Source organism: Bubalus bubalis, chromosome 4 (assembly GCF_019923935.1).
Source record: "Bubalus bubalis isolate 160015118507 breed Murrah chromosome 4, NDDB_SH_1, whole genome shotgun sequence".
Lineage (NCBI taxonomy): Eukaryota > Metazoa > Chordata > Mammalia > Artiodactyla > Bovidae > Bubalus > Bubalus bubalis.
In genome coordinates, this window is record NC_059160.1 from 19,808,302 (window position 1) to 19,822,063 (window position 13,762).

At 36.9% G+C, this 13,762-nt stretch overlaps 1 protein-coding gene across 1 annotated transcript; it reads left to right on the forward strand.

Moving 5' to 3' along the window:
- Positions 1-1,730: 1,730 nt before the first annotated feature.
- LOC102403454 (killer cell lectin-like receptor subfamily F member 2) lies at positions 1,731-13,762 on the forward strand. Its single transcript, XM_045165295.1, has 5 exons — positions 1,731-1,873; positions 5,315-5,413; positions 7,165-7,212; positions 11,977-12,125; positions 12,972-13,762. The coding sequence occupies exons 1-4, from the start codon at positions 1,786-1,788 to the stop codon at positions 12,087-12,089; spliced, it is 348 nt and encodes a 115-aa protein (XP_045021230.1). The 5' UTR covers positions 1,731-1,785; the 3' UTR covers positions 12,090-12,125; positions 12,972-13,762.

Sequence of the window (13,762 nt, forward strand, 5' to 3'; positions counted from 1 at the left end):
TGTGTGCAAGAAGAGAGAGCACTCTCAGGAGTCTCATCCCTTTTAACAGGGGCACCAATCTTATCAGATTAGGGCTCCACCCAGTGTCTTCATTCAACTTTAATTATCTCGATCAAGGCCCTGTTTCCAAATACAGTCACATTTGAAGTTAGGGCGTCAATGTCTGAACTTTGAGGGACAAAACTTAGCCTGTAATTTTCCATCTTCTGGCTCCCAAAAGTCATGTCTTTCTCACATGTTAAATACATTCAACCCAACAGTCTCAAGAGTCTCAACCCATCCATCAATTCCAAGTGTACAGTCTCATCTAAATCAGAGATGGTGAGACTCCAGGTGTGATTCATCCCAAGGCAAAATGCCTCTGTAGCTGTGAAACCATCCAAGTTATGTGCTTCTATAATACAGGATCAGGCAGGCTCAAGGCAGACACTCCCTCTCCAAAAGGGAGAAATCAGAAAGAATAAAGTAGTCATGGTGTCATGCCAGTCCAAATCCTGGAGAGGCAAATTCCACTGGCCCTGAAAACTCAAGAATTATCCTCTTTGACTGGAGGTTCTGCTTTCTGGGTCTACTGGAGAAGCAGTGTCATCTCCAAGGTCTTAGGTGGAGGCCCCGCCTCCTCTGATCTGAGTGATGGCCTTGTCCCTGAGGTTCTGAATGGGAGCGGCCTTGTCTGCTGAAGCTGACGAGGTGGCCCCACATTCAGAAATCCAGGAGGAAATAGTCTTGTCACCATTCCTCACCCCTGCTTGTTTCTGCATGCTCTAGGCTTATGGTGGGAGTAGTAACCCTGATGATCCTCAAATGGTCTTCAGGACCATCTTTCTTGAAGGATAAATCATGTTCACAGCTGGATAGCTCCAGAAGTCTGAAAACCATTCTTTATATTAGTTTACCTCTGCCCCATTTATTTCAAACTTGCAATGTCTTTGTTGGTGTATTTCTACCTTTATTCATGGCTTCTGATGATGGTGATGATGTGTTTGTGTGTGTGCGCTCAGTCATTCAGTTGTGTTCGACTCTTTTCGATCTCATGGACTCTAGCCCACAAGTCTCCTCTGTCCATGGAATTTCCCAGGCAAGAATGCAGGTGCAGGTTGACGTATCCTACTCCAGGGGATCTACCCACCCAGGCTTGAACCCACATCTGTTGCATTGGCAGGCAGATTCTCTACTGCTGCAACCCCTAGTGGGCTGATGATATGGCTAATTAAAATTATGCATAGTCTCTTTATGGAATGATTGTCTGGCCATACTTTTGGTCTTTTCTGCAGAGCATGCCTTTTTTACTTCCTTTATATGGGTAGGCTGAGAATTTTCCAAATCTTCAATTTCTGGTTTCTTTTTTGCTTAATGATTCTTTAATTTATCTCTCTTCTCTCACATATTACTATAAATAGTAAGGACACCCTGGCAGAACCTTCAACACTTTGCTTATACATCTCCTTAGCAAAATATTCAATTTCACTTCTCACAATTTCTACCTTCCATAACACCAGAACCTAACTCAGCCAAGTTATTTGTCTATTTATAATAGGGTATTCAAAAAGAGTCAAATAAAATAGCCACTCTTACCTTGCAACACACAGAATTTTATCTAGAAATCAACATGTCTTTTCATTTTCATTCACCAACATATCCTGTGTGGTTTTAGATAGCCCTGCCAGAGTGAATTTTGATTATTTTTGGACTTCCTTTTAGCTTTTGGTATATCGTGCTTGGGAGAAATATTCAAGGCTGAGGCTATTCTCTATTTTATTTTTCCTATTTTCTGGGTAATATTATATGAAAACGTTTAAGAAAATGGAGACTGAAGATGGCTATATGACGCTGAAAATCAAGAATCGCTTTGAATCGAGAAAAAAATCTAAAGGTAAGAATAGTATTCCACTTTATTTAGACTCCAGTTTAAAATTGCATTATTCTCTTAGGAGCAAAATTATCCCTAATGTTTTAAAATTAACCATATTCTGGGATTTTAAAAGATGATCATGAATCGTCTAAGATAAATTGTTCAGACTTCTATAAGCATCAACCATAAAAAGATGATTTTTGCAGCCATGGCTACAGAGAAATGCTAATAGGATAATGTATAATCCCTTCAAAGTAGCAATATGAGAATAAGAATGCAACTTTCAACTAAAAGGTCAAAAACAGTATTTTGCATAAATTATTTTTTTTACAAAACATAAGAGACGATTTGGGTGTGTTATGTACATGAAGACATCTATTATACTTCAAAAGTAAAGAGCTAGTACTGATGGTGGGAGTAGCAGTGGTATATAGTGTTTTACAGCCTTAAAGTCATTTTTATACATACCTATTTTCAATGTCCACAAAAGATTTTTGGAATTGGCAGAATAATCCATTGGGAATGAGAGTCAAATTGACTGAATTTGACCCTAAGCCCCACAAAGTGACTGATCTTTGACAATTTCTTTTTTATTTTAAATCTCAATCCTTTTATTTATAATAAAGCAAATATATATATATTGTGATTTTTTTTCTCTCTTTTCTTAACGTTTATTTAAATATCTACTTTCATTTTATGCTCCCTTATTTTTTATGGACATTTCTTCCTGTTATTTTATTTTATTTTTAATTTATTTTTTAGGCTGTGCCATCTTCACTTTCACTTTTCACTTTCGTGCATTGGAGGAGGAAATGGCAACCCACTTCAGTATTCTTGCCTGGAGAATCCCAGGGACAGAGGAGCCTGGTGGGCTACCGTCTATGGGGTCACATAGAGTCAGACATGAATGAGGTGACTTAGCAGCAGCAGCATGCGGCATGCAGGATTTTAGTTCCCCGACCAGGAATCAAACCTGTGCCCCCTGAATTGGGAGTGTGAAGTCTTAACCTCTAAACTGCCAGGGATGTCCCTATATTGTGATTTTTTTTAATGTAGACATTACAGTAAATGAAACTAAATTATTAGCTATTTCTTCTTTAATGTATAAACCATCTTGTAGTAGACAAGGGAGTAGAGACATATGAAATCTTAGTATAGATACATAGAATATAAGATAATATCCATTTAAATTATGAGTGAAAGATGAAAAGGACTGGCAACATATATTACGCTTGTGCTGCTGCTGCATCGCTTCAGTCATGTCCGACTCTGTGTGACCCCATGGACTGCAGCCTACCAGGCTCCTCCATTCATAGGATTTTCCAGGCAACAGTACTGGAGTGGGGTGCCATTGCCTTCTCCCATATTAAGTTTGTAATTCAGCAGAAATTACATATTAAACATGGTTGTGTTTGATAAATTGGATTCTAAGCTTGCTTATTATTGATGAGTGAAAAGAAAACCTGCCCAGTTATTTGACTCATACTGTAAAATAAAGTTACACTTATTGCATAAGTAAGTAAGTAAGCTAGTAAGTGTTAACCGCTCAGTTGTGACCGACTCTTTGGGACCCCATGGACTGTAGTCCACCAGGCAAGGAAAATTTCCCGACATAAAGCAGATATGAATAACACAACTAATAATCTTGCAGGAGTGATAATAATGGAATTCAAAGAGCAGTTTCTTAATATTGAACCATTTAGGCTAATGGCAAACAGTTAAGTGGGTATAGAATGGACCAGTACAATGCACTTCAGGTACCTGGCTTGATACAGTATGTAAGTTGTGGCTTATGTAAAAGAACATTGGCTTTTAATTTATACCTATAATAGTATTTGGCATTAAGCTTGAAATTTTCCTCTCTGGCAAGTATGGAATCTATTAACTGCAGATCTATGTGGTCATAAACTTGAGAAAATGTATTATGAGGATTTTTGGTGAAGTAGAGAAAGAAATGACAACCCACTCCAGTGTTCTTGCCTGGAGAATCCCAGGGACGAGGGAGCCTAGTGGGCTGCCATCTATGGGGTCGCACAGAGTCAGACACAATTGAAGTCAGACACTACTGAAGTGACTTAGCAGCAGCAGAGATCTTTGGTGCTTCCCTGGTAGCTCAGCTGGTAAAGAATCTGCCTGTAATGCAGGAGACCCCTGTTCAACTCCCAGGTCAGGAAGATCCCCTGGAGAAGGGAGAGGCTACCCACTTCAGAATTCTTGGGCTTTTCTGGTGGGTCAGCTGATAAAGAATCCACCTGCAATGCAGGAGACCTGGTTTCAATCCCCGGGTTGGGAAGATCCCCTGGAGAAGGGAAAGACTATCCACCCACTCCTGTACTCTGGCCTGGAAAATTCCATGGACTGTATAGTCCATGGGGTTGCAAAGAGTCGGATACAACTTCACTTTCACTTTTTCAGAGGTTTTTCTACTTTTGTATGTGACCAAAAATAGATTAAAATTAAAAAAGGATCTTAACATAGTATCCCTATTTAAGGTATTTGGAAGTTCCCTGTTTTCTCCTCTGTAAAGGGACCATTCCTGCCAAATCTGAGCCAGAGGGGTACTATGGCATAAATTCTAGACAAGCTTCACTAATCAGAGATCTATGCTGTTTAGTCTGATGATTTCTGTCCAAAATATCAAAGCCAGGAAAATACAGTATAGCATATGTAAAAGTGGAATAACATGGAAATATTTCCAGCACAGTGGCTGGTACATTAATAGAACTTCAATAAATGTTCTTTTATTTGTTATACTGAGTCATTAAAATAAATAATATACATGACAATAGCTGATATATATATTATTCTACATATAGAATATAAATTATATATTTTGTTTTTTATATACTAATGCTTCATGTCTTTAATATATTACTTTTGCATCTCCTCTTATTTTATATTTTTAAATTTTTTTAATTTTTTAAACTTTTTATTTTGTATTGGGGTATAGCTTATTAATAATGCTGTGATAGTTTCAGGTGAACAGCAAAGGGACTCAGCCGTACATAAATCTGAATCCATTCTCCCTCAAACTCCTTAATATGTTACTGCACATTATATACATGATATATTATTATTCATATATATATACATTATATTTATTCATGCAGAGATAATTTAATGTCATTGTAAGTCATCAAAAGTCACCAAACAATCAAAGCAAGACAATTTCAGCATAATCCAATACATTCAATAACCATAGCATCTCTTTGTTTTTGTATTGTATTTAAAATTTCAATTAATCATACTTTTTGTCATAATTTGGGTATAAATTAAAATTATAAACTAAAGATTAAATAAAAATAAATTAAAGTGAAAAGCTTATACATAAATTAATCATAGATTCTAATGCTGTATCTAAAATGAACAGATTTTCTCTGTAATAAAAACAAAACAGAAAAATGTATACAAAGTAAATAGTCACAGACTGCTAAAACTTTTTTTTTAATTTCAATATTTCAGATTTCACCCTGTATCTACAGTGTTACTGTCTCATGCTAGTACTTGGATGCATTGGCATCCTTATTTTCATGATGGCAGTAATTGGCCTGAACTTTTGGAGTGAGTATGGAATTTTAATTTATTTTTTCACTTTCAAAAATAATAGTTGATCTTTAATTCCTTTTACTATCAAGATAAGCTCCACACTGTAGCTCAATATTGGTAAGCTGACCAGTTATATATTTCATATAACAAAATTATTTTTAAATTAAGAAAAATTAGGAAACACTCAAGTATAAAATTAACACTTATTCCATATCTCTTCTTATGAAGAACCTCCAGTAAAAGATTGGCACCATTATATTAAAGAATTAGTACTGTATTTTTATTAAAAGTATGTGCTCATTGGTATCACCTTGAGAGACAGGACAGTGATTTAAAAGTATCTACACACTTTTTTTTCTGAAGTAGTAGTCAATGTGCGTATTCTGTAGTTGTTCTTTTTGAAGTAACAAGACTAACTCATGGTTTCTATAACTTTTTCTTGAAACTATAGTTCTTGAAAATATAGGGCTCAAGGAAATCAATAAAATTTAATACATTAATAAAAATGTTAGTGCGGATAATGTTCTTTACTATTTATATATATATTTTAATAAATTAGTGACAATTTTAATATTGATATTTCTTTTAGATGTGTGCTTATACTTTGACCAGTTTAAAAATACTTTCCATGTTTCTAGTTCAAAACAAAGTGTTGATCATAAATATTTACTTACACTCTTTCCCAAGATTTTATATTAGAATAGTAAAAAAAAAAAAAAGTAGAATAACGAATAGAAACACAAAAGGGTAAATGAAGAAAATTGTAAAGAAAATGAAAAGTGGATGGGTTAATACTATTTGATAAATCAAGGGAGGGAACCACAGTTCAGAAAACAGTTAATAGATGGCTTCAGTCTAGATGAAGCGGTTCCTCACAGCAAAACCTGGAGAGGAGCCCAATTTCAGAGATAAGAGTGCAGAAGCAAAGTTATTAATGGGAAGACTTTACGGAATGCTCTTTAGACTGGTGTCTTGACAGCCTCTTACTCTGCTTATAGTGGCATTTCCCATCATATCATATCAAAAACAAATGAAAATGCTCCTAAAGCAATTAGATAGACAGACAGAATAGATTAATTTGTATTTCAGAACACCATAGACAAAGACACAACCCTAAATGTTTACATGAAGAATTCATTTCCTCTCAAAGGCAAATTGGCCTCGCATTTTCAAATGTACATAAAATTTTACCACTGTAGCAATGTTCTAAAAATTATGAACAACTTGATTTTAATGTAAGTTTTTAATGCATTCTTTTGGAACAAATAAGGGGGTGAGGCTAATTTTAGATAGAGTGAAACTAGCCTGGGAATGTAATCAAAAGACCTTTCAGATTATCAGCTGTTCTGTGTTCTGGAAAGCAATTAATTCACTCTGTGTTAAAAAATCTATAGATAATGCAAACAAGAAGCTGAAGGAACTTAATAAGATGAAAGGAGATTCTTGAGTGTATGCCTGCAACAAGATGAAATAATATCAATTAAAAAGTTCAGTGAAAAACATAATATACAAAAAAGTAAAAGGTATGAATTTTAAGAATGCACAGAATATTTGGAATTTTGATTAGTACTTAAAGCAGTAAAAGTAGATATGGTAAAAAGTAGTTAACTCTCAGGACAGAGAGGAATAGAGGCATAGCAGAAAATAGAGATTTTGAATTTTTATTTGTATGTTTTTATTTTGTGCTAGCATGCTCATTTTCATATACCTAGGCTTCTATCCATTTTAAGTTTCTCTTTATATCTTCCCCTTTGCATTGAATGCAGATAGAGAAATGGATTTCCTTCAGAAAGCTAATATCACCAGCCTAGCAGGTAATCATCTGTCTGTAATGTGCTGTTCTGTTTGAATCAACGATTTCAATCAACTGGTCACATGAATTTAGGAAAATTAAACATTAGTTTTGAAAACTTGCAAAGGAAGAATGTAGTAACTAACATCATAGAACTTTTAGTGTAGATTGAACCAATTATAACTGTTCAAATTATATGTGTGGACTTGATTAGGTAGTGCACAATACCCAGATATTTGATCGAACACTTGTTTAAATGTTGCTGTGAAAGTACTTTTTAGGTTATGTTAATATGTAAGTCAATAGATTTTGAGTAAAGCAAATCACCTTCCAGACTGTGGGTGGGCTTCACCCAATCAGTTGAGAGCCCTAAGAGACAAACACTGAAGTTTTCAAGGGAAGAGGAAATTGAGACTCTAGAATGCCTTCAGATTTGGGCTGCAACACCAACTTTTCCCTGGGTCTCCAACCTGCTAGCCTGAACATTTTGGGCTTGCTAGCCTTAATGATCACATGAGCCAGTTCCTTAAAATCTCTCTCCTTTCATTCTGATTCTTTCTTTCTCTCTCTTTAAACATGCACACACAGACACAAAATTCTGTTAGTTCTATTTCGCTGAAGAACTCTAACATACCAATTAGCATAGGGCAGGATGGCATGATTCAGTGATTAGTAACATGGGTTATGGAACCAAAGTAACTGGGTTGAAACTTCAGCTTTAATATTTACCTGCTGTATGACTTTGGGAAAGTGATAATGTCTGTGTGACTCACTTTCTCATCTATAAATTGAGCATAATAATATCTACTTCATAAGGTTTTGTTTTATTATATTCTTGTATTTCTATTATGTTTCTCTGGTGGTTCAGTGGTAAGAAACCACCTGCCAATGCTGGAGACATGGGTTCAATTCCTGGGTGGGGAAGATCCCCTGGAGGAGGAAATGGCAACCCACTCCAGTATTCTTGCCTGGGAAATCCCATGGACAGAGGAACCTGGTGGGCTACAGTCCAAGGAGTCACAAATGAATTGGACACAACTTGGCACTAAACAACAGATTTGTATTATGCAAAATATAACTAAAAGTGGAAAGGATTATATAATAAATCTCCATGTGCCTTTCAATTGGTATCAACAGTTATTAATATGTAATGAAGATTATCTCATCTATATCTCCGCCTCCATCACACTCTCATACTAGGTTTTATTAAAGCAATTACCAGCTATCATGCCATTTAATATTTAAATATTTTAGTATGTGATTCTGACAGTTAAGGGTTTAACACAATCACAATGTCACTATAAGTCCTGTGTTTGTTTACAGTGTACAATGGGCTGATTTAATATACATATATTGCAAGATGATTTCTATCTCCATCACATCACATAGTTACCATTTCTTTCTTGACGTGAGTGTGGGTGTGTTTTCATTTCATATATGGTAATGCCTAGGAGTAGAATTATTGAGTTACATAGCAATTCTTTGCTTGAATATTTGGAGGAAGTGCCACTGTTTTCCAAAGCAACTGCACGATTTGATGTCTCCTTGGGCCCATTTTAGAATTCTTCCACAATTCCTAAAACCAAGTTGACAATAACCTCCTAATATCATCTACTATTCCGTCAGCATTAGATTTTTGTTTCCATTTTATTTGTTAGAATCAGAGCAAAGACCAGTTACATCAGCTAAAATGTCTCTTGAGTCTCTAAATCTGTACATTCTCCTTACTTCCTTTTGTTTCCTTCTTAGACATTTATTTAATGTTGAAAAAAATGGATTATGGTTGTGTCTAATTTCTCATGTTCTGGATTTTACTGTATCTATCTCTATTGCTTCATTGAATGTATCTGTCTATTTTATAAAGTTGTTTTTAAAAATAAATATATTTTAAGTGCTTAGAAACCTGCTTGGCCCACAGTAATGACATTTTGTGTTAGTTATTATTATGCAAACCATCTGAGATAGGAATTGATACAAAGCGTTGCTCAATAAGTATTTTTCTCCATCCTCATCCTCGTGATATTTCTCCTAATTGTAGAACGTGGTACTTGAAACTGAATTAACTCTTATAACTCTTCTGGACAATAAGTGTCCACATTTTGCATTTTTTTGTGGTTTTAACATATTACATTGATCATTTGGAGTATTTTCAGTGTGTTTTGCAGCTGTAGACCTGTACTTTACTGACCAGTCTATCAGAATCCATGTAATAGAATTAGTTTGTCCAAATGACTCCTTTTCACTAGTGAATAAATAGCATCTCTCCAATCATAAATTGAGAAGTGTATTTAAGGTCATTTTAGCACATGACTATGTACTTGTACAGGTTTCCCAGGTGGCCTCAGTGGTAAAGAACCCGCCTGCCAATGCAGGAGACATAAGAGACGTGAGTTCAATCCCTGGGTCAGGAAAGTCCCCTGGAGAAGGGAATGGCAACCCACTCCAGTATTCTTGCCTGGAGAATCCCATGGGCAGAGGAACCAGGCAGGCTAGAGTCCATGGGGTCGCACAGACTCAGACACAACTGAAGTGACCTCACACACAGGCATGCATGTACTTGTATAGCTGAGATTAGAATCCAATTATCCTGAGTCATCACATACTTTTTTGTTGTTGTTGTTTTCGTTTTTGCTTTTTTTAAAATTTTTTTAAAATATAAATTTATTTATTTTGATTGGAGGTTAATTACTTTACAATATTGTATTGGTTTTGCCATACATCACATACTTTTGGAAGATTAAAATTATTCAGAATTGTCAACTCTTGCCCTAGTAGAAAGTAAAGATATATTTGATGTTTTATATATTGAAAATTAGTCCATGATAGTCTTCTTCAAGTCATGTCTGCTGATGTAACTTTGTTTTCCCATCATAGCTAGATATCTTTAATTCAATTTCCTAAAATGAATTTTTTTTAAATTTAGGCTTATAGATGACAGACTAAAATATTAGCCATGAAAAGTGTGACATGCTGTAATTTAGGGATATTTAATTCAATCATTCAACAATCAACCTTCAGGCACTATAATTAAAGTGATGTATGATAGGAAATTCAATGATGAGTATGTCAGTTACCTGAAGAACCTTCCAATCAGATAAAAGTTATGGAGTCATTCACAGGTGACAATGACATGGACAATTCATCCTTAGTTAAGCGGCACCTGAGTGTTCTGATTCTTAGAGGTGGAAGAAATTATGACTGTTTGAAAACTTTGTTTCTGAGGTGAAAAATGATCTCTGAAAGATAGCAGTGAGCAGTCCTAAAGAGCGATCTTATTTCCCTCCTCAAGAATTGAACCTAGGTAGCCTCGATGAGAAGGCAATGGCACCCCACTCCAGTACTCTTGTCTGGAAAATCCCATGGAGGGAGGAGTCTGGTAGGCTGCAGTCCATGGGGTCGCTAAGAGTCGGACACGACTGACCGACTTCACTTCCACTTTTCACTTCCATGCATTGGAGAAGGAAATGGCAACCCACTCCAGTGTTCTTGCCTGGAGAATTCCGGGGACTGGGGGAGCCTGGTGGGCTGCCGTCTATGGGGTCGCACAGAGTCGGACACAACTGAAGGGACACAGCAGCAGCAGCAGCTTCGATGATAATCAGGAATCGTAGCCCCTAGTCCACCAGGGGTTACAGACTCCAAGAAAAGCAGCCCTGGCTCTTTCCCTCATTTGAAAGCAAGAATGTTTCAAGGAAGCAAAAACTGTAAACACATGCACAAAGTTTATTATTAGAAACAGTGTAAAAAATGGGAAAGCACACAGAGAAGCAGTTTGTTTATTTAAGACGGAATCAAGGCAGAGATACACACCCATAGAGGAAGAGTGTGGACATCCTTGCTAATGAGGCAGAGCACAGTAAAGAGGCAATTTACATCACTAGTACAGGACAGTTCTTCTGGGTCTTTGTTTACCTTTGGCCAATTATCTCAGTTCTTTTCCCACACTTGACTAGTCCTGGACCTTCCCCAACGTGGGTGCACAAAAACATTTTGCTGAGATGGATCCCACAGCAGAGGCCTGTGGGTACACGTCCACACTTATTATGGGACAGTGCACCCTCCATTTTGACCTCCAAAGAGTCTTCCTGTATACCTGCAGACAGGGGAGTTTTCCTTGACCTCAGAAGTGGTCATCTTATCTCTTTACTTTAGTAGTGCTCAGCTTCTGCCACTAGCTTTGTCGGTGGAAGGTCTGGGTGAGAAGGAAACTTCAATTTTAGTACACTTAACAAACAGCAGCTGTCTGGCTCAGGGACCTATCTCCTACCTCAGAAATGCAGTTGATCATTAAAAGATACACATAATTTAGAGGATGAAGAGGAAGGGAAGGCTATTCAAGACTAGGGAAACAATGTGATTGAAAAGCAATCAACACAATAAGGTAAGAAACTATGATGAAAGTAATCTCACAGGAAGGAAGTGCAGGTTATAAGGACAATCTCAAGGAAAAGAAATTAGAAACAGGGGAAAGAATCAAACAACAGGTTTTTAATTTTTTGATTAGTTATAAACACTTAAAAATATTATATATTTGTCTCTCCTAATTATGAGGTCAAAATTCATAAGCTTTGTTCTCTGCAACCCATAGCCCCGAACACTGCCTCCATTCCAGGAAATATAACAGATTCTGAATTAATTTCATTCTCGTTCTGCTAATGAGGTACTTTTTAATTACAAAAAATGAGTTGGCAAAAATCTATTTTCCACTCAATCATGTTTGATACTATTCACACTTTCTCTAATGACTGTAGTTTAACTGATTTCTTTCCCCTGTATTTTCCTTCAGGAAATACTTATGTGTGCCCAAGTGACTGGCTACTGAATCAAGGAAAATGTTACAGGTTTTCAACTTTTTCTGAAACTTGGAATGAAAGTCTACATGATTGTTTAAATCTATAGGCACATTTACCCGTGATTCAAAATTCAAAAGAGCTGGTGAGGAGTCAAAAACAGTGTTTAAGTGTTCAAGGGTGAATCACTAGGTACAATTCCAAGTGTGGGTGGTTCATCGTCATGGCTTTTGAACATTCCTTAACCAGCATACCATTCATGAGGTTCTCAAGGCAAGAATACTAAAGTGGTTGGCCACTTCCTTCTCCAGGGGACCACATTTTGTCCGGCCCTAACTAGCAGGGACATGCCCTTCAGCCGCTCCACGTAGTTGGATGACATGCCTGGTGCCCTGGCTGTCCCACTGCTGGTCCTCTTTTGAGCCTTGTAAAACCTTCACTGGCCACTGGGTGTTGGTCAACAAGCAGCCTGGGGTCAGACAAAGGCCCTGCTGCAGTGACTGGGAAGGGTTCTGGGAGAGGCTGGAGCCAAATTTGGAGGACACCCAGGAGTAAAGGGCACCCTGGTCTCTCTGCTCCCTCTGGCCCCCCGGGGGCCTACAATTACTATTGTTTATTTTTTTAAACCCTATTATTCTGAAAGAAATGGTTATTTATCATTTCATTAATGCCTGGCTCAGTGCCTTACTGTATAAAAGGCATCAAAAAAAATTTTGAGAGCTTGTTTGGAGGTTCTAGCAGGGGAGTACATCTACTTGTATATTCTTGACAGGAGACTAGTCCTCTTCCATTGCGATGGTCATCCTCTTTGATGGAACTCGCAACTTCTGGAGGGACGCACAGGGAGTGGCAAGGGAGGAAGGGACACCCATCTAGCCAGCCAGATCAGCTGAATCAAGCCTGGTGATCAATGTGATGACAGATGTCACAACCCTATTGCCCTCACATCCCCATTTTTTTTGAATGAATGAATATACTATTTTTCCTATAGGAGTTCATACAGAAGAGTTTGAAATCTGGACAACCTAGTTGGCTTGGACTATGTATTACATCCCCAGGAAAACAATGGGTATGGATAAATGAACACCTTTTTGTGGAACAAGAAATATAAGTACTTATTTGCGGGGCAGAGATGGTGGAGGTATTGATGTTTTATTTATAGAAAAGTATTTTTATTTAAGCTTCTTTGCTTTCTGGTCTTTTTCTTCTTTCTTTCCTCATTTCTTTTGAAAAACACTTTCTCTCCTTTTTTTTTTCTTTCTTTTTTCTTTCTTCCTTTACTCTCTTTTCTTTCCTTCCTCTCCTTCTCCTTTTAACATTTACTGAAGAGAATAGAGGGGGTTTCCAGGTGACTCAGTGGTAAAGAATCAGCTTGCCAATGCAGGAGACACAGGTTTGATCCCTGGGTTGGGAAGACTCCCTTGAGGAGGAGGTGGCAATCTGCTCCAGTGTTCTTGCTGGTAAAATCTGATGGACAGAGGAGCTTGGTGGGCTAGTCTGTGGGACAGTAAGGATTCAGAGATGACTGAGTGACTAAGCATGCAAAGGGAATAGAAAGTATTCATTATGGAACATGTAAATTATTAATTGCAAAAAATGATAGTTACTTTTAAATTGTTAAACTGATTTAAATCTCCTTTAAAATATTACCAAGCAAATATTTTCCATATACAAAATGCAAAGGTAAATTTTACTTATAAATGAAAAACACCTGAAATATATACAAACATCTCTTGAGCTGAAATCAGAAAGTGAGAATTTGCAATCTTGCCTTTAGAAAAT